Source organism: Gobio gobio (assembly GCF_949357685.1).
Source record: "Gobio gobio genome assembly, chromosome: 22".
NCBI lineage: Eukaryota > Metazoa > Chordata > Actinopteri > Cypriniformes > Gobionidae > Gobio > Gobio gobio.
In genome coordinates this window covers 20,044,705-20,070,879 of record NC_137118.1, presented here as the reverse complement: position 1 = coordinate 20,070,879, position 26,175 = coordinate 20,044,705, and the positions used below count along the sequence as shown (strand labels likewise).

The 26,175-nt window shown below is 37.1% G+C and overlaps 1 protein-coding gene across 4 annotated transcripts; it reads left to right on the top strand.

Annotated features, from left to right (window-relative positions):
• The first annotated feature begins 693 nt into the window (after nt 1-693).
• lin54 (lin-54 DREAM MuvB core complex component) lies at nt 694-25,458 on the top strand. Of its 4 annotated transcripts, XR_013815534.1 has the most exons (15): nt 698-887; nt 4,837-5,566; nt 8,846-8,963; nt 9,065-9,198; nt 9,330-9,485; nt 9,650-9,857; nt 17,478-17,548; nt 17,703-17,900; nt 17,982-18,073; nt 18,177-18,248; nt 19,678-19,780; nt 19,912-20,049; nt 20,176-20,378; nt 22,326-23,050; nt 23,152-23,321. XR_013815534.1 is itself a non-coding variant. In XM_079803936.1 (14 exons), exons 2-14 carry the CDS (start codon nt 4,862-4,864, stop codon nt 22,522-22,524), a joined length of 2,397 nt encoding a protein of 798 aa, XP_079660062.1. In that variant the 5' UTR covers nt 694-909; nt 4,837-4,861; the 3' UTR covers nt 22,525-25,458. The 4 variants fall into 4 exon arrangements, 3 of the variants coding, with proteins under 3 accessions (XP_079660062.1, XP_079660061.1, XP_079660063.1); XM_079803936.1 differs by having other exon boundaries at nt 694-909; nt 22,326-25,458; XM_079803935.1 differs by having other exon boundaries at nt 696-887; nt 22,326-25,458.
• The last annotated feature ends 717 nt before the right edge of the window (nt 25,459-26,175 follow it).

The window sequence follows — 26,175 nt, the reverse complement described above, 5'->3', positions numbered from 1 at the left end:
AATGTCTAAAGGTTATGCAACAACATCTGATGCTATATTTTATTTACACAAATAATATAATATAATAATATTTTATATGAATTAAATAAAATAAATGTTAATATATATGGTGATAATAAATATAATATAATATAATATAATATAATATAATATAATTAATATAATATAATATAATATAATATAATATAATATAATATAATATAATATAATATAATATAATATAATAAGCTCTAGATAATTAAACAGCCTAATTTTTTGTGGCAACAACGTCATGTGATGCTATATTTTTATTTACTCAAATATAATATAATAATATTTTATATAAATTAAATCAAATAAATGTTAATATATTTGATGAAATGAGTCACTGTCTGATCATTTACAAATGGCTACATCAATATTTCTGTTGCACTCTTCGTCCTAACACAAGTTTATTGTTTACTGTATATTTAATACTTTATGTAGGCTATAAGCTACATTGTTTGCTGATGTCATATCTTAACTCATTTGATACGGCATGTTAACTGGGCTTTTTGTGTCGTTTACTCGAACAATAACCCCGAATTTTTATTCAGATTGAAAATAAACAGCCTGACATGGTAACGCAATTTTTGGCCATAATCCGTTTAATTTTCTGCGTGCTTTTGTAGGATCCTGCACGGACGGAAGTTGTGGCCTGACGTCATTTGTTGTTTCCTTTGAAGGCGTGGCTTGATTATGGGATGTTAGAGGTGAAATGGCGCTCGGCGCGGTATTTTAAACAATCGTCTTCGTCTGAGAGCGGATGATCGACACAATGCAGCATCGAGTTGGATCTAACAGTGCGTGATCGAGTGGAAAGCGTTGAGGATTTCAGAAGAGCGTCTCGACACTCATCTCGAGCAAGTGTAAGAAGTGCTTTAAGCTCGGGTGGGTGTTCAGCGAGGGGCAATATGATCGCAGCTAGTTAGCCGAGCTGCTAACAGTGTAGTGTCAGCTGATGGCCGTCCGCGTCACTCACACACACACACACACACACACCCAGCTGTGCTCACAAACGAGCGCTGTTAATGTTTGCTGATCTTCTGCATCATCAACCAAATATAGCCAAAGGTTACTACTAGGGTTGAAGCGTTGCAGGAGTTAATAGTGGCTAAATGGTTAGCACCTGAGGCTACTAACGTTATACCTGACAGTGAATGACAGCGAGCTCCTGGCCCGACGCGCCTGTCATCTTCATCTTGTATGGATACATAGCCTCTGGTTTATTAGTACATTATTAGCACTATATTAGTGGAAGTGACTTTTTTTTATATATATTTGAATTTAATTTTTTTGTTGTTGCTTAGGACACTTCTTTTATGTTTTATGTTTGCACTGTGCAATGATTCAAATAATGAAAAGTATTTATTTACTTGGTTTTCTAAGCTCTCTTTTTTATATAAGTAGTCCTACTGTATAAATATCTTCGCCATTTAAGACTAAGAGATTAGATTAGTGTCTTTTGTTTGTTTTGGGAAACTCTTTAATATCACATTTTTATTTCACATAGAATGAAAATGTAAACTTTTACTCTAGTTGTTCAAAACCTCTATGGAATTTTCTTTTTTCCCTTTGTCCAGGCAGAATGACAGCTTCAGTCACGATTCATTTTCATTGTATATGCAGTGATAGTGAATGGTGAGGCTGTCATTCTGACAAATAACTTTTTTTGTTTCAATGAAGAACGAGTTATACGGGTTTGAATCGAACAGTGACAGATTAATAGTTTTAATTATCAAATAACGTCATTTGTTTATACTTTGCTCCCCTTTGTGCTCTAACTGTGACAAAACAATAAATCAAGTTATTTTTTTCTTCTTCTGTGTCTCGAGTCCGAACTGATGACGAGATGAAAATGGCGGATCTTTCGAAATCCAACCCGGCCTGAAATAGAAACGCAACGTGTGTTAAACTCCCTTTAACAGGACTCCGTTCAAGAGGCAAACATCCCAGTCTACAATAACTCTCGTGCTGCGCTCTATGTCTTGTAAATATCGATATTTCTATGGTAACAGAATAGACAGGAAAGCAGGCGCGTCGAATATCAACAAACTCCACCTGACGTGAAACTGACAGTCTTTCACAGAATTAACTGTTGAGGTAAAGGATTAATCACGTATTGTTATTCTCAGGCATGCACAAAGAGGCCTGTTGTTGTTTCACGGTGTTTAAAACGGCTGTAAATGTCACGTTTAACGATTAAACACATGCATAAAAGTGTTGTTTCATTGTGGTTGTTTAAGCCACAATATTTGAAGCTTATAACTGCGGTCATAATTTGAAGATTGTCCGTTTTATGTCTAGTTAATGTTAGCTGTGACAGCTGTTCTTAATATGTAACTGCTGGTTAGCTCTTGTGCTAGTTAGCCACATAGCAACTGAGCATAAACAGCTCGTCTACACTGGACGCGACGCGATGAACGCCGTCAACAGTGGAGACTGTAGAGGGATTGGAATGGGAGCGGTCGCGTCGCGTCACTCGCAGTGTGTACAGCGTTTAGTAAACATGGGCATTTGAATGGCCCGCCAGCTGACTAGCAAAATATGTGACATAACTATTAGTGATAGTGCTTGATACGATATATTGGACAAAATGCACATTTTATTCCAAAGTGCTGCGGTCTTTGTGTGGGTATTGTAATGTAATGCCATGTGAAAATGTATATTATTAACAAAGCTGGTCATTTTTTAATACTCCGTACAGTACTTTTCAGTTTTTATAAATTCTGTCTAGACATGTTTATAATGCTGAAGTGGTCCTGTTTATTATTGCATGAATGGCAAAAAAGGCATTAGTCCTGTGAAATTCAGTGGGCCTTTTCACTTTTAGAAATGTAGATCTGAATGTAAATTATGACTTACTATTTTAGTTTCCTTTTTTTAGTTAGTTCACCCCCCCCAAAAAGTTAAACATGGCTCCCTCTCACAAACTCTGTATTTCAGGGAATTTTTACAATTTGTTTTCCATGCCCATAAAATTATTCTGTAGTGCATATTTGTATTTTCCCTCAACTCTAAAATATATAGATATTATCAGTCACTTTTTATTATTTTCTTCTTCATTAAATCCGTATATATCAGGGGTCGCGTTAGGATTGTTAAAATTCCGTCATAATCTTTTTTTTTTTAATAAGACATTTAGCTTAGCTTCTGTTTTCATTCACATTTTTTATTCACAAACTTGCAGAACAAGCATAATAGGATATTTTATTTATATTATGAAAAGAAAGTCTTTGTGAATGAACACACAAGCTTCATGTCATGTCACGCCATGATTTATGCATTATCTTATGTTGTGTTTGGGCTTATTTGAGACCACCTGCTATAAATAAAAATGTGATTGATCTACTGTGGTTTACTCCTAAAGTTACAAAACGTGGCCCAAAAGCATCATGTGTATACTGTTTACACATGCGTCTGGGGCTGGGCCGATTTCATATTTTTCCTACTAATACTTGGTATAATTTGGTCTCTAACTGAAACAAAGGTAACACTTTAGTATGCGGAACACATATTCACTATTAACTCTGACTTTTGCCTCAATCTTAATTTACAGCTTATTAATAGTTAGTAAAGTAGTTGTTGTAGCGTTTAAGTATTGGGTAGGATTAAGGGATGCAGAATAAGGTGTTAATATGTGCTTTGTAAGTACTAATAAACAGACAATATCATAGTAATAGGCATGCTAATAAGCAACTAGTTAGTGAGAATTGAACCCTAAAATAAAGTGTTACTGAAACAAATATGGTTGTTGTATTCTGCTAGTTGAGACCTTTTCAACAATATTTGACAAGTCCATCTGTTATGTACTATGATTTTACAGATCACATTTTCATATAAAGTAGTTGTTTTTTCACGCTATGAAAATTGAGCTCTTAATATGTCTGCAAATTTAAAGCACTTGTTAAGTGATGGTCATATTCCCTATACTCACTGTAAAGCCAAGCTTCTAAGCTTTAAAACGACACATATTTTGTGTTGGTTAAGCAAGTGGTTAAGTAAGTGATAACTTAGGGTGTTTACATGACACCATTTTCATCTGAAAACACGTCAACGGTGTTTGGGGGCCTGAAAACAGGTTTCAAAGTGCAAGGTTTTGATGCCGATGCTTTTGCCTTTTAATTTGTGAAAACTGTGAGGTCATGCGTGTATTACAGGTTTTGTTCACACATGCGTATGGCGTGTTTACGGGGTGTTTCTTGACTAAGTGAAATCGCCACCTACTGGCATTTTTAGTAATTTTCGCAGATCTGTGCGAACGGTATTGGTTTTGACAATGTTTCTGTGTAAACATACCCTTAGCATTTAAAAGGTTAATGATTAATTGATCGTTAATTTAAACATCGATTGATTTATGGGAATTTATGCAAATTGAAGCTACACTACTGCTCAAATTTGGGATTGGTTAAAATTGCCCCCCCCCCCCTTTTTTTTGAAAGACAGAAATTGCTAATTAAATTTGACACATTGTTGTCAAAATATTTTTTAAAAATTGTTCTTCTGAACTTTCTATTCATCAAATAATCCATAATGTATCAGATTTTAAAATGTTAAAATAGAAAATTATTTTAAATTGTAGTAATATTTCATAAAATTAATTTCTATTTTTACTGTATTTTTAAATTGAATAAATGCTGCTTTGGTGAGCATAAGAGACATAAAAAGATCTTACCTCCTCCAAACGTTTGAATGGTTGTTTACTTAGTACTTCCTGTAAATTTTTACTTTAGCAGTGCTTTTTATTGTCTTTATTGCTTGTGAATGTTTCTGTTCTTTTTATACATTTTAAGAATGTTTTTTTTTTTTCCCCTCTAGTGTGTTTTGAGTATCTTTGTGCACAATGGATGTGGTGTCACCTGAGCTCAACAGCATCCTGCCTGATGAGATTATGGATACGGAAGCTATCCCGATGGAAGAGGAACTCCCTGCCGAGCACCTCGCTATTCCTCCGCCTCCTCCCCCTCCCCAATCTGAACCAGAGCCAGCACATGTTCCTATGGAAACAGAGGTGCCTGAAATTGTCAGCCTATGTCCCGCCACCACGTCTATGCAGATGACCTCCACCTCCACTGATGCTCGGTGTAGCACCAGCACGGGAACTCAACTCCTCCTCGCCCCCTCTGGCCTCATAGCTGGCACCGCCACAACCACCACCACCCTTGCCAAAACCACCAGTCCTGCAGTGACTCAAAACCTCCCCAAAATCTCCACTGTTACGGTCCCAGCCAACCACCAGCTCATCATCAACAAAGTGGCCAGCTCCCCTGCTGCGGATGGCAAGCCTCCAGGCACTGCTGTGCTCAAGCCAGAGGGCCAAAAACTCTTGGTTGCCGGCCTCAGTAAAACAGGGCAGCCCATTATGTTAGCTCTGCCCCACACTTGGAACAAGCCCGCCACTACCCAGGGCACAGGGGATGCCAAGGCCCAGCCGACGCAGATCAAAATGGTGACGGCAGTAGGGAAGCCTGTGATCGCTGTGAGCTCAGCCAGTCAGCTGATGGGCTCCTCAACAACACTGCAGGCCCAGCAGCTGAAGACACTTCAGGTGGGTGTTTATCAACCTCTCATTATTATACTGCGAATGCAGACATTGCATAACTGAAGTGGCAGACCACACTGTTTGGTGGGTGTGATATTGGCATTTTATTTTAAGACCCTAAAGAGAAACATTAATTGCAAAGATCGTTACTTTGGCTACAGTTTCTTGTTTTTCGTGGGATTTATATATTATACATAACACCGAGGTGTTAACTAATATAGAAAGTGTAACGGCTGCAGCTGAATGGTTATTAGTGAAAATACTGATTACACTTATTTTATGGTCCATGTTACTGTATATATTAACTACATGTACTTACTATAGGGTTAGGATTAGGGTGTGATTTAGGTTTAGTTAGAAGTTGCATGTAATTACGCATAATTTATAGTTATTACTACAGTAACTATGTAACCTGTTACAAAGACACTATAAAATTGAAATTTATACAAAATGTTATGCACTTTCAGGCATGGAAAGTATAGAAAAATCTTCAAATTTCAAAATGTTTTCTTTTTTTTACTATATTTAAAAAAATGTATTATTGCTGCTGTTGTTGTTAATAATTATAATAATATTTATTTATAGTGGTCATATTTTTAAATGTTTTCTATAATAACATGCTTTTTATTACTGTATTTTACATTAACTTATTATTATAATTATTTAAAGCCATTTGTAAATGCCTTTTTATTTTTATGACTTATTTTTATTATATAAATTTTTAATAAGGTTAATAATACTATAAACATGAAATATAATTTTTTATTAATATTTTTTTTTAGAAAATCTAATCTATAAGGAAATGTATTTTAAAATGAGATATTAGATTAGATTAGATTAGATTCAACTTTATTGTCATTACACAAGTACAAGTACAAGGCAACGAAATGCAGTTTAGGTCTAACCAGAAGTGCAATAGGAGCAAGTGCAGGATATACAACGGTTGCATAAGTGCAGGACATGGATATGTACTGAATATATATATATAAATAAGTATAAATAGAGAGATGGTTATTACTATACACAGAACTGAATTTACAGGTGAATATGTACAGTGAATAAATATACAGATGGCTATTACTATAAACAGAATTTACAGGTGAATATGTACTATGAATATAATATACAGATGGCTATTACAATAAACAGAATTTTACAGATAGAGGTATACAATGATATGTTAGGCTAAGATGAGGAATATAGCATTGGATTAAGGTAGTGCAATAAATTAAGATCAAAATAAATTATGATCTTTACTATAAAGCCATATTTCTAAATGTTTGTGTGTATATATATATATATATATATATATTATTTTTTTTTTTTTATAAGAATCATCAATTATTATTTTTATTGTTAATGATTATAATAGAATATTTATTTATTAATGTATTTTTAAATTGGCTGTTGTTATTATTATTTTAATATTTAGTCATGTTTTTAAATGTTTTTTTTCTACGTTTTCCACGTCTTTAAAATTCAAACACATTGTTTTCTATGACTGTACACACACCGGCAGCACCATTTGCCTTCTGTCATTTGCCATCCAGCTACGACTCAGGATGCTTTTCAAAATCCAGCCGTGCCATTTACCTAGTTTTATATTAAATTTACATTATAATTGTTTCAAATTGTGGTTAATGTACATACCGGTACTTATTTCGCCCTGTGCTGCAAAATATCTTTACCTTTTACTATTATAGTTTAACTGCTTGAATAAAGCCTAAACATAGACCTAGAGGAAAAATCTAATGAATAAACCACTTCAGCTGGACACTAGGCTATTGCTGAAAATAGTGTAGAAAAACTCAATGCAACTGGGAAATACCTTTTAATTATCTTTGACAAACCACTGATTCTGAGAGATAAAATAAAGAAATCAGCTGTGTGGATGAAGATTGCCGATGTTTTTGGATTTTCAGGTGAGATTGCGAAGTTACGCCCTGAAGTAAAATGTTCAGGCTGCAGACTTTGCAATGATTGTATTTAATTGTACAGGACAATCATAACATAGTATAGACATTTATCTTAATTTCATTATGCCTTTAAACATAACTATTGCTGACCATAAACTGATCATCATAGAATGTGCGTGTCCGGTGTGTATACCTGTGAGTTGTCCGAGGTAGTGCGCTGCGCTTCTCGTCTGGTGTGCGACCCCCTTTAATAATAAGTAACGCTTGATTAACTGTTATAATATGGTTAAACGGATAGTTCACCCAAAAATTTATGAATTTCTTTATGAACTGTATGAATTTTTCTTCTGTTGAACTCAAAAGGACATATTTTGAAGAATGTTGGTAACCAGACAGTTGATGGTAGCATTCTTCAAAATATCATCTTTTGTGTTCAACAGAATAAAGAAATTCATACAGGTTTGGAACAACATGAGGGTGAGTGAATGATGACATCATTTTCATTTTTGTTTGAACAATCCCTTTAAAGGTCCCCTTCTTCACGATTCCATTGTTCAAACTTTAGTTAGTGTGTAATGTTGCTGTTAGAGCATAAATAATACCTGTAAAATTATAAAGCTCAAAGTTCAATGCCAAGCGAGATATTTTATTTAACAGAAGTTCCCTTTCAAAGCCTACAGCGAACGGCTGGCTTGGACTACATCCTGGTACTTCCTTCTTTAATTACGTCAGTAGAGCAGTAGAACAGACTAACCTCCGCCCACAAAGAAACGCGAAAAAGGGGGCGCGGTCTTGTTGCTGTCCCACGTGGAGAAGCGGACGGTCGCGTGGAGAAAAGGAACTGTTGCGTTGAGTGTGTTTATGGCCATGTCATCGAGACGCTGTTATTTTCATCCAGGAGTCAAATCACCTTTGTTTGGCTTTCCCAGGGACGCTGTAGAGATTATTGAACGTATACATCGCTCCGTTAAGAGGCGTGACCTTTCCAACGTGCGCTAAACTGCTGTCAAATTACAACACAGGAACCGCTTTCACGTGCGCTAAGCTGTGGTCGAATCACAGCACAGGAACCGCTTGCACAATCAGAACTCGTTACGTGTTTCTGAAGGAGGGACTTCATAGCACAAGGAAATCACCAGCCGTTTTTAGGACAGTGGAAACAGCGGTACACAGATAAGTAAATTGTGTGAAAAATACTGTGTTTTTTTACACGCGAAACATGAACACATGTTATATTGCACACTGTAAACACAATCAAAGCTTCAAAAAAACACGAAGAACGGGACCTTTAATATTAATATAATGATATAAGTACCATCTTGTTTCCGGTTCAGTGTCTATTAGTATTAAGTATTGTTTCTCCTCACAGATCACAAAGAAACCACCAGTATCTACAGCTGGACCAATGATAACAAAGCTTATCATCACAAAGGCCCTGAACAGTAAAGGACTGACCAACGCAACTTCAGTGTCTCCTGTAGTGACTGGTAATCTTCTGTCTGTATTTATAAGATGAGCAAAAGTGTAGTTGTCTTATCAGCATGATTGTGAAATCTTAATTTAAATAAATAAAAAAATTTGCCAACAGGGCGCGTTGTTACCCAGAGTACCCCAGGGACACCTCCACGCACCATTACCATTGGTGAGACCGTCAGCACTGTGCAACAGAATGCGTCTGGTAACAGCAAGGTCGCCATCTCGCCTCTCAAGTCTCCCAGCAAGGTCTTGAATCTTTTAAATTTTAAAAACTGGCATCGCAACTACGTCTTTGTGATGACAGTTTATTTTTCGATGATGGCCACACTCTGGTTTCTGATGTCACCCTCTGCCTCATGTTTCTCCTCTGTCTGTAGCTGACTGTGGTTTCGGTGGCCAGTCAGTCTCCAAACTCACCCCAGAAGTCTATGACGCTGCCGATCAATGTTGCTCTAGGCCAGCAGATCCTCACGGTTCAACAGTCTGCCACCACTTCTCCAGCTAAAGCAGGAACCAGCCAGTCCACCACACAGGTACGCCCATCTACAGCCCTCAAAAAACCAAACTAGTTTGCTGTCTTGTCAGATATAGATTTGAACTGCCCCATCGTTCAATAACCTCTTTACACTGCATTAAAATTTAATTTGGTGTACAACAACACTACAAAACGACGTTTTTATGCTGTTTTCATGTGCAGACTGTAAAGCCCATGCAGACGGTTACAGTCGGAGGGGTGGGAGGATCCCAGTTTAAGACCATCATCCCACTCACCACACCTCCCAACGTGCAGCAGATCCAGGTGCCGGGCAGTCGCTTTCATTATGTGCGGTTGGTAACGGCCACCACCGGCAGCAGCACCGTACAGACGGGTGCCAGCACCAACACCAACCCCTCCATCCAAACAGGTCAGTATATCACAGGCAAACCCATGTGTAGAGATGGGAAACAAAAGAATTTAACAGTTCTGGTTTCTCTTTAATATTCTGTTTTCAATTAAGAATCATTTAGTACTTTTATGGAATAAATAATTGGGGGAAAAATGCAATTCCATTGCCTAAAAGGTCAAGTCACCTTTATTTATATAGCGCTTTTTACAATGCCGATTGTTTCAAAGCAGCTTCACAGTGTTAAACAGGAAAATATTGCAACAGAATTTGATTCGGCTGTACAGACTCTCTGGAGAAAACGGTTATGTCATCCAGCTCATTTCAATTATCATATAGTGATCAGTAATTTAGTTGAAAATGTATTTGAATATTTAGTTGAAAATGTAGTGTCCCCAACTGAGCAAGCTAAGCCAAAGGCGACAGTGGCAAAACTCCATCAGGTGGCATAATGGAGAAAAATAAACCTTGGTAGAAACCAGGCTTGGGAGAAAGAAGTTCTGCGTAATAAATCGATATATATATATATATATATATATATATATGAGTCATTTTTTTTATATATATATATAAAATGCACATCTGCTGTGTTCAGACTTAAGTTGTGTTTGATGTTTGCTACATTCAGGAAGTGTACTTTCTTTGAGCAGGCAAAATAAAAAAAGTAGTTTGTATATCTGACTGCTTGCATCGCAGTATCGGATCAAATCATTGACATGATAATCGTAATGTAATTGAATTGAATTGTGAGACCAGTGACGATTCACACCCCTAAAGCTTATTTTATATAATATCATAGAATATCATACAGCCAAGATGTTTTTTTTAGGGTGCTTTCACACCTGCCTCATTTAGTTCAGTTGAATCGTACTAGAGTTCGTTCTCCCCTTTGGTGCGGTTCGCTTGGTCAGGTGTGAAAGCAGCAATCGCACTCGGGTGCGCACCAAAAGCGGACCAAACAAGCGTACTGAGACCTCCTTGAAGAGGTGAGAACGTGATCTGACCTCGAACAGACCCAACTGCAAAAAATACAGATCAGTTTTGGACTAAGCCAGCTGCCGTAGTCAGCTGCGCTGTGCATTATGGGATGAGGAAGTGTTTGTTGACAGTTTGCACTTTAGCATGGCAGCTCGCGGACAAAGTTGGAGTAGTGAGGAGGTGCGGAGCCTCATAGAAATTTGGTCTGATGACCATTTTAGGTCCCAACTTTTGAAAACTCACAAGAACAGCGCAATCTTCGCTTGAAGTGACGAGCGATGTGCGCTCACCGTTTGCAGTGCATTAGAACGTTGTTTTCAAGCCGCATCCTCGCTTCATTATAGAAATGTATTGTTTGCATATTGTGGTGTATACAAACAATTAGGGGTGCTCCGATTGATCGGCAACCGATCTCTATCGGCCGTTAATTGCTTTGGGATGATTGATTGGCGGTCTCTAAAAAGGCCGATCTCATGAACCGATCGCATGCTGATGACACATAAAAAAACGTGCCTGCCGTGAGAGCTAGGGCATGACATGCAGCGACACCGTCTCATTCTCTTTCCGGCGCGGGTAAATAATTATAATGCTAAAGGTGAGGTACAATTCATATTTCTATATTAAATAACTTACGCAGTCATTTGAAAACTTTCTGTGAGACGTAAGTTCACAAACAGCGCGAGTGAATCACCGCATGCGCGCGCTCCCTCTTTCCCTCTCCCTCTCAAAATGCTCAAATGGCTTCACATCAGCGCATCGCATCTGCACTAAAATCAAGCTGCACAGTTGACACAGGATTTGCCACTTGCACAATCGAGGCAGTGTCGCATCGTCACTAAAGTTTATCATTTGCATTTATTTTTAAGTCTTGCCAGTGTTCAAACCGCTCAGCACTCGCGCGCTCTCCAGACCGTGAGCGCGTGCGCACACACACACACACAGGCCATCTCACAAAAAGCTTGCGAGTACAAATTGCGCTGAAATGGTCAGATACACACAAATGTATGTACTAAATTACCGTCTTGACGAGTATGCACGTAAACCCCGTCGTGACTCGCAAGTGAACGTTTGTGCAACTGCATGTAACCGTATCAGTGTTCGCTCTTAAAGTGACAGCTGTCGAATAAACTGCTGCTGTCTCTGAGTTTCTCTTTGTCTTGTGTTGTTTGTTGAACCTTTATGACACTCACTGCTCTTGAATGACTAACTTTTGCAACCTTAAGTGTAAGGATTAATCTACAACCCCAAATCAGAAAAATTTGGGACAGTATGGAAAACGCAAAAAAAAAGAAAAAAGAAGTGATTTCTAAATTTACTTTGACTTGTATTTCATTGCAGACAATATGAAAAAAAAATGTCATGTTTTGTCTGGTCAACTTCATGTCATTTGTAAATATGCATCCTTTCCTGTCATTCAGACCTGCAACACATTTCAAAAAAAGTTGGGACAGTAAAGCATTTACCACTTTGTAATGTTGCCATTCCTTTTCACAACACTTAAAAGACGTTTAGGGACTGAAGACACCAAGTGATGAAGTGTATCAGGTGTAATTTTGTCCCATTCTTCCTGCAAACAAGTCTTAAGGTGGCCAACAGTACGTGGTCTTCGTTGTCGCATTTTGCGCTTCAAAATGCGCCACACATTCTCTATTGGAGACAGGTCGGGACTGCAGGCAGGCCAGTCAAGTACCCGTACCCTCTTCCTCCGCAGCCAGGACTTTGTAATGTGTGCAGAATGTGGTTTTGCATTGTCTTGTTGAAATATGCATGGACGTCCCTGGAAAAGATGTCTTCTTGAAGGCAGCATATTATGCTCCAAAATCTCTATGTACTTTTCAGCATTAATGGTGCCTTCACAGAAGTGCAATTTACCTTTGCCAAGGGCACTGACACAATCCCATACCATGACAGACCCTGGCTTTTGGACTTGTTGCTGGTAACAGTCTGGATGATCCTTTTCTTCTTTGGTCCGGAGAACACGGTGTCCATTCCTCCCAAAAAATACTTCAAAATACTGATTCATCTGACCACAGTACACGTTTCCACTGTGTGATGGTCCATCCCAGATGCCTCCGAGCCCAGAGAAGTCGACGACGCTTCTGGACACTGTTAACATAGGGCTTCCTTTTGGCACAGTACAGTTTTAACTGGCATTTGTGGATGTAACTACGTATTGTGGTACTTGACAAAGGTTTGCCAAAGTAGTCCTGAGCCCATGTGGTGATATCGCTTATAGATGAATGACGATTCTTGATGCAGTGCCGCCTGAGGGATCGGAGATCATGGTTGTTCAGCTTAGGCTTGCGCCCTTGTCCTTTATGCACTGAAATTCCTCCAGATTCCTTGAATCTTTTAATTATGTTATGCACTGTTGAATGTGAAATATCCAAATCTCTTCCTATCTTTCTTTGAGGAACATTGTTTTTAAACATTTCAATAATTTTCTCACGTATTTGTTGGCAAACTGGCGATCCTCTGCCCATCTTTGCTCCTGAAGGATTAGACCTTTCTTGGATGCTGCTTTTGTACCAAATCATAATTACAATCACCTGTTGACATCACCTGTTTCAAATCACATCATTATTTAACCATTTTACCTCATTACTAGCCCTAAATTGCTCATGTCCCAACTTTTTTTGAAATGTGTTGCAGGTCTGAATGACAGGAAAGGATGCATATTTACAAATGACATGAAGTTGACCAGACAAAACATGAAATATTTTGTGTTCATATTGTCTGCAATGAAATACAAGTCAAAGTAAATGTAGAAATCACTTTTTTTTATTTTTTTATTTGCGTTTTCCATACTGTCCCAAATTTTTCTGATTTGGGGTTGTAATTGAATTTATTCAGGGAAGACCAATATTAATTTACATTTGATTTCTTATTAAATGTCTTTAGTATTTCTTACCTCAATACTAATGTTAGACCTACCTGAAAATTTGTCTTTAAAAACAAAAATGCACTGCATGATCAAATATTTAGGTAATATAATTATATACATTTATATACAAGAGTCACCTAAGGGGGTGATTCCCCCATTGTCAGAAATAAAATTCAGGCCCTGAATGAATGTCTGTAAAATTCCCTATAAATAATTCTACATGATAAAAAGAAGGCTTCAAATAGATTGGTATCGGTGATCGTATCTGCAGATACTGCTTCCTGTGATCGGCTCCAAAAATCCTGATTGGAGCACCCTTAATAACAGAAAAAAAACTTGCATTGTTTTGTCCTTTGTGGCAGTAGCCAGTTTTGGTGTAACAAGTTTTACATATAGCTGCCAATTATTAAATGTAATTCTAATTTTAGTTTTAAGAGGCTACATCCCATTAAGCTGATCTGATGTGTGTTGGTCAAATACAAAATAACAAAATAATTTTGTTACTCTGCCTTATTTGGGAAAGATGGCCTACATTATCCTTAAGTTATCTAATTTTCTAAAATAAACACTTGGTGGTTCTTCAAGATCTTGACTTGTCTATTTCTACAGTTTTTTTCCTCAATACAGTTAATTTAGAGTTAGTTTCATTTCTACAAATGGTGCCAACTCTGCAAGATTATAGATAAAAGATTCCCATTCCCCTGCCATTCTGTGATCGGCAATCGGCAGATCATGGTCTTGGTAATCGGTGATCGGCCCCAAAAATGCTGATCGGAGCATCTCTACAAACAATGTAATAGATTATGGCCAGGGACAAAACCAGCCCGCGCAGTCGCAGTTTAGGAAATACGCCATGGCCAATGAGTGATGTGGATGTTATGTGACTGCATTTTGGTTCGGACCAAACTAATCAGTGTGGTGTGAAAAGGAACCAAAAAAGCTGAAACATGCTCCAATGTATAATTTTTTGCCCTTGGTTTGGACCAAATGAACCGAACTAGAGATGTGAAAGCACCCTTAATCCGCTTTCGTTTATACAGTATATAAGTTCTGTTGTGTCTCACCAGATTTCATTAAAAAAAGTATTTAGAGGTGTAATTTATAAAACTCATTAATTACTTAACGACCCTAATGTCGTTGGACACCCGTAAGACCTTTGTTCATCTTCGGAACACAAATTAAGATATTTTTGTTGAAATCCGATGGCTCAGAAAGGCCTCCATTGGCAGTAATGTAACATGCACTCTCAAGACCCATAAAAGGTACTAAAGATGTCGTTACAAAGTCCATCTCACTACAGTGGTTCAATATTAATATTATAAAGCGACGAGAATAGTTTGTGCGCAAAAAAAACCCAAATAACGACTTGTATAGTGAGGACCGATTTCAAAACACGGCATCATGAAGCTTCGAAGCACTATGAATCAGCGAGTCGATTCAGCAGTTTGGATCGCCAAAGTCACGTGATTTCAGCAGTTTGTCGGTGACGCGTGATCCGAATCATGATTCGATTCGCTGATTCATAGCGCTTCGAAGCTTCATGATGCAGTGTTTTGCAACTTCATTTGTGTTCCAAAGATGAAAAAAGGTCTTACGGGTGTCCAACGACATGAGGGTAAGTAATTAATGACAGGCCAAATGTTGGATTGCATTTATGCCAAATCTTAAACCTTTTTTTTTTTTTAAGTGGAAAAAAAAGGGAATCATTCAAGACATTTAAGGGGTTAGTTCACCCAAAAATTCAAATTTGCCCGTGATTTACTCAAGTCATCCTAAGTGCATATGACGTTATTCTTCCAGACAAAGTTATATATATCTGAGTTTTATTCAAATGTCCTGGCTCTTCCTAGTTTTATAATGGCAGCGAATGTTAGTTTCTCTCTGTGTTTGTTTTTAAAGTCTATAAAAGTGCATCTGTCCATCATAAAAGTAATCCACACGGCTCCCGGGGGTTAATAAAGGCCTTCTGAAGCGAATTGATGCGTAGGTGTCAGGAAAAAATCCATATTTAAAATGTTAAGTAAAATAACTATCTTCCAGCAGGCAGCGAAAGTATAACTGAACTTTGCTCCATCCTCTGCGCATGCGACAGTTCAGTTGTTATTTTTTTTAAATATAACTCTGATTGTATTCGTCTGAAAGAAGAATGTCATATAGGATGACTTGAGGTTGAGTAAATCATGGGCTAATTTTCATTTTTGGGTAAACTATCCCCTTAAATGTCTTGAATGATTCCCTTTTTTTTCCACTTAAAAAAAAAAAAGGTTTAAGATTTGGCATAAATGCAATTCAACATTTGGCCTTAACTGTATGTTAAATAAAAATACAAAAAATGGTTAACATTTCATTTATTTTTCTGAAATAGTTAAAATGCATCATGTGTAAATAATACACTTTGAATATGAAATTGAGCGTATCAGTGACTTCAAGTCTACAGTATACAGTGAGCATATCGGCAACTTCAAGTCTCTGAGCTGTTCTCTAGAACAGTGTTTCCCAACCGGGATGCCGTGTTAAAGTCCTTAAAAAAAAAAAAAAAAAAATGTATTTCAAATAATTCTCTCTTTGTAAACTTTGTTCAATGCATGGTAGTGCTGCCGTATGTTCGAATATGACCAGTCATTTTCGCAGTCATCACCCAGGTGTAGTGCCAGAAAACGCGAATGAGAAGTCGCGCGCGCTGTGAGAAAATGTGTCTCTGTGCACTCATCCGAAAGCGCGCACACGTCTCACAGCGCGCAAATATTGAGTTCTCTTTCAAGTCTTGCTCTTGAACGGACAAACTCACACAAAAAGTATGTCAACATGTCCATGTTGATGAGTGTTCAAGCAGACATAGTCTGTATAGGTCTAAGTAAACTTTATACAGTCGAGAAAGACAACGCATATGCATTAGGTCTTAAAGGGGCAGTAGCCTTTACTGCTGTCTGTTTAATGTCAAACAACAAAAGACAAGGACATCACTCACTGCTCTTGATTGAATAGCTTTTGTAAGTTTAATAGGATTAATCTTTAATTTATACAGTCAAACATGCAATGTTATTTTACATTTGATCAATTTCTGTACCTGAAAAACCTGAAAAGCATAGTTTATTTTATTAGTATCTTTGCTCAAAAGTATTTATTGCTGCTTGTATTTAAATTATTTGTTCTTATTATTTTCTTTATTTTTCTTTGACAGTAGTCCTTTTTTCCCTGAACATAGCAAATACTGAACCGTACCGAAACCGTGAACCTAAAACCCTGATACAAACCAAACTGTGAGCAATCTGTACCGTTATACCCCTAGCGTGACGTATGCGAGGGGGTGCCACAAAATGGAGAACATTTTCAAAGGGTGCCATGACTGAAAAAAGGTTGGGAAACACTGCTCTAGAAGAACGAATTGGACTACATAGATCACACTGTATATTTCGATTCAATAAAGAAATTGGCTCATAGGAGTCATTCTGTGATCATACTACATTTCATGATAGATTAATTTAAAAATATATTATTATTGAATCAGTTGTGTTTTCGGTTCCCAACTGTACCCTGTCTTTCATAATATTCAGTTAAATATTGCCCTTTTTAGGCAGTGGTCCTTCAATATGCTGTTATCTTGTCATGCAGTATTGTTTATAGTAAATGCACTGCAGCGATCAATTTAAGATTTTGATGCTAGAATTGTATATGAATTGGCTTATATATATATATATATATATATATATATATATATATATATATGGGAATTTAAGAAAATCTAATAACATTTATTTACTATTGTATTGTTTGCAAAGCCAAGCCAGTGATGATGAACGCTGCAGTACGGATGTCTGTACCCATCGTCCCAGCACAGACCGTGAAACAGGTACACAGTGAAATGCCTAGTTCACTGCTACAGCAGTTCTGCACATACAACATTTCACACATCTTTAATTATATATATATATATATATATATATATATATATATATATATATATATATATATATATAATTATTACTTTTTTTTTTTTTGCACAGGTTGTACCCAAACCCTTGACGTCAGCAGCTCAGGTGGTGACCACCAATCAGACTCCCCAGCGTCTCATCATGCCAGCCACACATCTGCCTCAGATCCAGCCCAACCTCACCAACCTGCCGCCGGGGACTGTGCTCGCCCCCGCCCACGGCTCTGGAAACATGGGCTACGCTGTGTTGCCGGCCCCATACGTTACGCAGGTCCGTATGTCAGTGGTGGAGCAGGACGGCTGAGTTTGGTTGCTTGTTTTTGTTGGATTCTTACCTTGCTTTTTCCCATAGATCCCCCAGCCTGCGTTTGTGACTTTGACCAGCAGCTCCACCTTCTCAACGGCCACTCCCATACAGACTCAAGCCAGGCTTTCACTCAACGGGTGAGCTGAACGCCACATGCCTTGATATTACATGTTTATCAGTTGCATCAAACCAAAGATGTCATTATCTCTCAGGTTACATTCTTCATGTGCTTTATTACAGTTTATCAACGTCAGAAGCAGCGTCAAGGCAGAGAAAACCCTGCAACTGCACACGGTCACAGTGTCTGAAATTGTATGTTCCCCAGCCTTTGTTTACATTCTCTGAAAATGTAATCTGTTTCAGCTGCTACATTTGGCAATCACTTTCATAGTCTCTAAATCCAATTGTGTGATTTTTACAACAACTTCCTTCCTTTTTAACAACCTGCTATTCAGTTCTCATACTGTCAAATTCATCAGCAAGGACAGTTAATTCTGACAGACAGGAAGGTGATTATCAGAGGTGCAAATATAATTTTACATTTTTATTGCTCAAGCACTACCTGTCAAGCAGTTTAAATATTGACAAAAATATTTTTTTTAAGCTTTGCCTGTAGCATTTTTTTGTGCTACCATTCAAAGGTTTGGGGTCAGTAAGATAAAAACAATTATTTGATTCAGCAATGATGCATTAAATTGATATAAAGTGTCAGTAAAACATTTATAATATTACAAAAGATTTGTTTTTGTTTGTTACATTGAACCTTTTAATTGACAAATCTTGAAAAAACTGCATCATGGTTTCCACAAATGTGCTGCACAACATTGATAATTATAAACGTTTCTTGAGAATCAAATCATCACATTAGACTGATTTCTGAAGGATCATGTGACACTGAAGACTGGAGTAATGATGCTGAGAATTCAGCTGTGATCACGGCAATAAATAACATTTTAAATTTTATAAAAAAAAGAAAAAGATGTATTAGAAAACTGTTTTTTAAAATTGTAATTTCACAATAAGCGATGCATCAACATATCAGCCGGTTGAAAACATTAGCATATCAGCTATAGCATGAAAAGATATTAAAAAAATCTATATTTTATTATAGAACTGTGTGAAGGCACTGAGTTGCACAATATATGACTATTTGTTAAATAAATGTATAATGTTCTTTAATAAAGTCAAATATAAGTTAATGTTAAGAAAGTTTTTATGGCAAACAACCAAAATAACCTCTGAATGTTTATATATATATATATATATTATTATTTATTTATTTTTTTTTTAAATCTTTGTTCCTCTCTTATGTTGAATGTTAAATGGATCCAATCCATGTTAAAGGAAAATGATTTAATGCAGCAATAAACTAGCTAGTACACTTTAATGCATGCATTTTTATTTTTTTTACTTTGCTCATTTAAAACATGATCAAAACCGTAATCTGTAATGACAGATTAAAACAGTAATTTTAATGAGCGTACAGAGTGAGCAAGTAACAAATCTCGGTATCGGCCAATAGTTGTTTGTTAACTGGTACTGGCCAAAAAAAAATCCTATAGGTGCAACCCTATTCACAATATCTCTGTTTCTACTGGGTTTTTGATCAAATCAATGCAGCCATGGTGAAAAGAGACTTTACCGTTCCCAAACTTTTGAGCTGTAGTGTAACTCTTGGGCAGCTGAAGTTCTTTTATGAATTTAATTTTGCATTTACTCTAAAATGTCTCTTGTCTCACAGGTATTGTGATTGCTTTGCCAATGGGGAGTTCTGTAGTAACTGTAACTGTGTTAACTGCTTCAACAACCTTGATCATGAGAGTGAAAGACTGAAGGCCATCAAGGTAACAAACTACTGCCTTTCTGTAGATCTCCATTGTATCTCCCTTTTGTCTCGCTGATCAGGAAATTCTTCTGTAATGCTTTGAAGTGCATGGGCATCAAATGAAGTGTGAAGTAATGTGTTTTTTCCCAGGCATGTTTAGACAGAAACCCTGTGGCTTTCAAGCCTAAGATTGGTAAAGGCAAAGAAGGAGAGTCGGACAGGAGACACAGCAAAGGCTGCAATTGTAAGAAATCTGGCTGTCTGAAAAACTACTGCGAGTGTTATGAGGTGAGTGTTTTCACAGGTCAAAGGGCAAACACTGTGGAAGTGCTCAAGCCCTTGTCATATAGAAGATATGGTTAGTTTTCAGTTGTGTTGAGGACCAGATATAATTCTGATGTCCGTTCGCATTAGGCAAAGATCATGTGTTCGTCCATCTGCAAATGTATGGGCTGCAAGAACTTTGAGGAGAGTCCTGAGAGGAAGACGCTGATGCACCTGGCCGACGCTGCAGAGGTGCGGGTCCAGCAGCAAACCGCAGCCAAAACCAAACTGTCCTCACAGATCTCAGATCTGCTCACCAGAACCACACCAGCCATCACCAGTGGAGGCGGAAAGTAAGTCTTTGCTTTAAAGGCACAATATGTACGATGTTTGGATTTAAAATCTCCAAAAACCACTAGAACAATGTTATATTTTGTTGACTTGTGTACTTTCACTATCCCAAATGTTTCCAACAATGTTAAAATATAGAGAAATCTGCCATGTTAACCAGTGTAACGGACCGTGTTATTAGCCCCTTTCACACAGCAATCCCGGTAATTTCACGGAAAATTACTAGAAAGACTTTACTGCTAAATACACAAATATGCTGTTCACACAAGCAATATATACCGGTAAATTCTGTGATGTCAGTCATCAGAAGTTATCTTTAAACGCTGCATTGTTGTCTTCATTCACTCGCATGAGAAGCACTTTAGTTTCACTGTCTGTTCAATTTGACTGCGTCTGAGTGAAAGACATAAGGGGATGATCAAACAGAAAATGTTTTTGCTCTTAACATGAGACGTGCATTATAGTATCCAACTGCAGAGCCGCAGAGCTGATGAATGGAAAAGAAGGCTGGGTCTCGAGCGTGATGCATTGTACAAGTCGCAAGAAGTGGCACAGCGGTCAAAGATGATCATTTAGCACATATTTACATAGAAAAACTATTAAAAAGCTTTCTGTAAACAGCTGCGCAGAGTTAGGCATGTGCCGGTATCACATTTTCATGTTGCGACTAATTGCTGAATGCCAAACATTTAAATACAATACACAAATATTTAAAACCGATTAAAGTGCTAAAGAATTATAAAGAACAATAGGTAACACTTTACAATAATGTCTCACCAGTTAATGCATTAACATTAACAAAGAGCGAATAGCTAAATTACAGAAGTTATTATTCTTTGATAATGTTAGTTATATAAAGCAACTGTTAGTTAGTGTTAGCTCAGGTCCATTAAATAATACAGTTACAACTTTTGATTTGAATGTGTTAGTTAAATGTAAATTTCAGCATTTAATAAGATTAATACATGCTTTTGAAGTATTTTTCATTGTCAGTTTGTTAATGAACGAACTAATGTTAAATAATAGAGCCTTATTGTAAAGTGTGTGTGACTGAACAACAATCAGAACATATTCAAACAATATCTAGGGCATGTAATTTCGTCCAGATTAAAATATAAAATGTTTAAGTTTGAAAATGAATAGCCTTAAAGGGTTAGTTCACCCAAAAATTAATTACTTACCCACCCTCATGTCGTTCGACACCCGTAAGACCTCCGTTCATCTTCGGAACACAAATGAAGATATTTTAGTTGAAATCTGATGGCTCTGAAAGGCCTCCATTGGCACAATGCACGGTTCACTCTCAAGACCATTAAAAGGTACTAAAGACGTCATTACAAAGTCCATCTCACTACAGTGGTTCTACAATAACTTTATGGAGTGACGAGAATAGTTTTTGTGCGCAAAAAAACCCTAAATAGCGACTTATATAGTGATGACGATTTCAAAACACTGTACGATTTCAGCAGTTTGGATCGCCAAATTTCAGCAGTTTGGCGGTTTGACACGCGATCCGAATCATGATCATGAATCATTCAAAAATCTCACTTACTGTATGCGATCTCACTGTTTGAAGCACCAGTCAGGAAAATGCCAATCAATGCGTGCTGTCATAAAATAAGCAACGCGTCTTCTCATCAGATAAGGGCACGCAGTCTCATGAATAATTATGAGACACCGATGAGTCATCGCCATACTATAGTACGAGAAACATGTAAATGAAGACAAATTTAAACCTGGAAGTTGAAAATGGAGCGCAAAGGTTTAAAATGAACTATTTTTTTCCATCATTCCAAACTAACAGGTAACATTGACTTCTGTGTTCAACACGCATAACTCTTGTTAAAATCTTAGGGTTTCATGACCCTTTGACAACACGCCTTGTGTTCTTTTAGTGTTAGAAAATTGTGTTCCTGTAATGTCTCAAATGTAACTGAATTTCTCTCTAGGTTGCCGTACACGTTCGTAACAAAGGAAGTGGCCGAGGCGACGTGTGACTGTTTGCTGGAGCAGGCCGAGCAGTCGGAGCTGGCCAACCAGCCTCAGGCCGTGGCGGAGCGCCTCATTCTGGAGGAGTTTGGGCGCTGCCTCAGGAGAATCATCAGTTTTGCTGGCAAAGCCAAGACGGACTGCCCCATTAACTGCTAGATACGGGCCTGGCACAGCTGTGACTGAGAACCCTCCCTCCTGCCCGCATGGGCCCCGCGGCCCAGTGTGCTGCCGAACCTAGAGTGGGCGTCCACTGAGGGCACTTCTGCCGGCCCCTCACATGGACACATGGGGCCTTCTAATAAAGAGAGACAAAACAGAACTTCCCATTGGCCTCTATTGTGTGTCCGTCGAGCCGGAGGAACACTATATTCAGTAGGAGGACTACAGTACATGATTGTAGCCCCCCTGCAAGTGGACTTGCACTGTTTGCTTTCCTGGAAGGGGGTTTATTTTAGAACAATCGATGCAATTTTAAGGTAGTTTTGTTTTGTTTGGCAACGTTTTCCACTTTTAAATGTGTAATCATGGTATTTGTTTGTGTTTTAAAACTGGATTTTCATATTAACATTCACTGTCGTCAGAAAGCCCTTTTTTCTTGCTGGTAATATCCTCAGGATACGGCCGGACGCGGAAGGAACTTCCCTGCACATGTCATTAGCCGTCTGATCATGACTTGTATACAGTAAGTAGCCTGTACTGTAGCTTCATTTTATTTGCTTGCAGCAGATTTTGTTCCCTGAGCAGAATCAGATTCCGTCTTCACCGTTGCGTTTGTGTTCCAAGCATGCAAACATTCAGCCGGGTCAGTCTGAGGGAGGCCGTGCTTCATTCCAGACAGGACGAGGCTGAAGCAGAGCATGAAGCTGCTGATCGCGGTACAGATATCCTGTGCTCCCAAAAGTGCTTACAGCCCATATATATATGATAAGATTAGATTTAAATCTTTACTAATGAAAAAAAAAAAATTCAACTAAATAATAATCAATCTTAACTTATTTCTTCATCTCAGTCTAGAGATAAATTCCGGAACTCCTCAATGATTGTAGAAATTTGTTTGTGTTTTTGGCAGTTGATGAGCTCTGTCAGGACTCAATTAAACCAAACCTTTCCCTACATGAGTTGACGCATGTAGTCGCTGAAATGCTTTATGAAGAACATGTCCAGTCCATTTTATTACATCCCAAAATAACATTTATATTAATGAAAATGATGCATATTTTAGGACCCATTACGTTTTCTTTGTTTTTTCATTTTCACCCTATATTAATGATTTTAAAGCATTTCCCTCCAATTATCATTATGCATAAAACCAGAAAAATCGTATTACTGTAATTATAATTAGTTTATAAAGTTTTTGTTTGTAAACAATTTTCATAAACAGTTTATAATGATTCTGTATGTTGAAAATAAATGCTATATTTCTGTGCTTCTAATTACTTGGATTAAAATAATTTTATTAGTTTACTTTTTAGTACCATAAAAATTAATTTACTGTAATGAATTAAAAATGAGTTTATTTTCTTGTTTGTAAAGAATTTTTTTAATATATGATCCTCATTACTGTAGGATAATTACATTTATTAGTTTTTTTTTTTTTTTTACAGTTTAAAATGATTTTACAGTAACAAGAAACGACATATATAGGAAGTCTTTATGGCCCTAAGAAAATTAGTACAATGTTTTTTTTATCTTTTTGATTTTGGGGTGAAATATGATGTGAACATGTTCTCTTTGTGATTTCATTCTTTATGGCATAATGTTGTCTATATTAATTGTCTTTTTTTTTTTGATGGCAAGTAACAGAAACACAATATATAAAATTAAAAAAAACCCTGAACAGAAGGAAGGCCGTCTGTAGGTTTGGGGTGCATCTCAATCAGCTCCCTTGTTCAGTAGTCAGGGCACTGATCAGGGAGTCAGCCCATTGACTTATGTCCTGATCAGTGCCCTGACTACTGAACTAGGGAGCTGATTGAGACGCACTCTTGGTTTTAAGTCATGATTTGGTTGGCACAGGTGTTTAATACAGACTCTCCCGCATCATTATGAAGAATGAAGTCCATGTCTCTATTCTCAGTGCCTTCTCCCATAACCGCTTGAACCATTCTTCACTGTGCTTACTGGAAGTCATGCATTCTTAAAGGCATGACCCTAGAGGAATAATGAAAAATCTGTTGCGTGTAATCTGCCATAAATAGTTTTTAATCTGCTTTTATTCCTTTTTTTTGTAATATGCAGACAGCTAACTTTGGACAAACGTAATAATCACATCTTGCCCAGACTCAAATATGCTTGTTGAATGCAACTTTTATTTCAGTAAACAGACCATCACACTGTCATAAAGCCGTGTGTTTCTTTGACATGTTTCTGATCTCATGCAATGCATTTCACAGCTTATGTATTTATATTTCACTATTAAACAGCTGGTTAAGCGAGTCTGTGCAAGCGGTTTAATAAAAGTGTTCAATACACCTTATGCCTTAATAACCACCTCTCAGGGCTTTTTATGTACAGTATTTATCTTCATAACTAGTGTGTTAACTTAGCTGCATGACTTCAAGCGATTTAATAAGCTCTGCTAAACTACCCCTGAATCACACGTTATTGCATTATAATCTTTCAGCAGCTATACTGGCTATAGCTTCTTTGATTTTTAATATTGTTATAACTGCATCTTCCAAATAATGCATATGCCCACAATATATTTAAACACTTCTGCTAGCATTGCTTTGCTGTAGAGAAGTCTCAAAGACATGAAGATGCAGGGTTCCACTTCCTCACCTGTGCCATCCAAAACGTTCATATTTCATTTGTTTTAGTTGTTTATAGCTCATCCTTGTTCATATTTTATGCTGATGAACATATTGTGTATATATAGACCCTTTCCTCCACTATATTTCTGACATGCAAATGATTTTCAGGTTGTACTTTTGTCAAAAAAAGATAATGAACAATGAGTTCATTGTATCTTTGTATGTAGCCAGTTAATGTTATCTTGTATAAATGTAAATGAACATTAATGTTCCTTTGTACCTTTTCTGAAAATTGCTGTTTTTTTTGTTTCATAAAGTAAGCCCTTGACTAATGTGTAAATGTTTTCCTGTTTGATTTCCATATGATGAGATGCATAACGCAGGGGTGTTGTGGAGTGTTGGAGTTACTAATATTTTTTTCTGTTTGTCCTTTTCTTTTCTGTTTAACATATACCATGTCTATCCATGATTAAAACCACGCATCACTCAGAATTAAAATCCTTCTGACGATACATGGGAAAGTTGATTTTCGGTGCATTGTTCTACTCAATAAAAGACTGATGAGAACTTTAACATTTAATGCTTAAAATACGTTACATTTTTAATATTTATTATTTAACAATATTAGGCTATTACTTGCATTTGCTGTGAGGTTTCTGATATCGCTCACTTCAGTTATTTCCTTACATTTACAATGTATACTGACTCTAAAAATGAATCATTTAAATTCATCATGAAACAGAAGTTGTGCTAGTCTTTTATTTCCTGCTTTTCTAACAAGAAACGAATTAGGGCGGGACTTAATTTTGTTTATTGAATGGTTGAGGTTTGCTATTGGTTGATATCATGTGACTGACAGATCACATCATCAGAGGTGAGCTGCAAGAGGGAGGGGAAGTTATTTTGATTAAAGAATGCAAGGGCACAAAATAATTTAATAATGATGTGTCACAGATAAATCGTTAAAAAGATAAGAATTAGGCCAATCGATTTTTTTATTTCATGGTGACTTTAAAGGGATAGTTCACCCAAAATGAATTTATTGTCATCATTT

Coding starts and splice junctions, on each gene's coding strand:
- lin54 (XM_079803936.1), top strand. CDS start 4,862: ATGGATGTGGTGTCACCTGAGCTCAACAGCATCCTGCCTGATGAGATT. Junction 8,964..9,064: donor AGTGTCTCCTGTAGTGACTG/GTAATCTTCTGT, acceptor ATTTGCCAACAG/GGCGCGTTGTTACCCAGAGT. Junction 9,486..9,649: donor CCAGCCAGTCCACCACACAG/GTACGCCCATCT, acceptor TTTCATGTGCAG/ACTGTAAAGCCCATGCAGAC.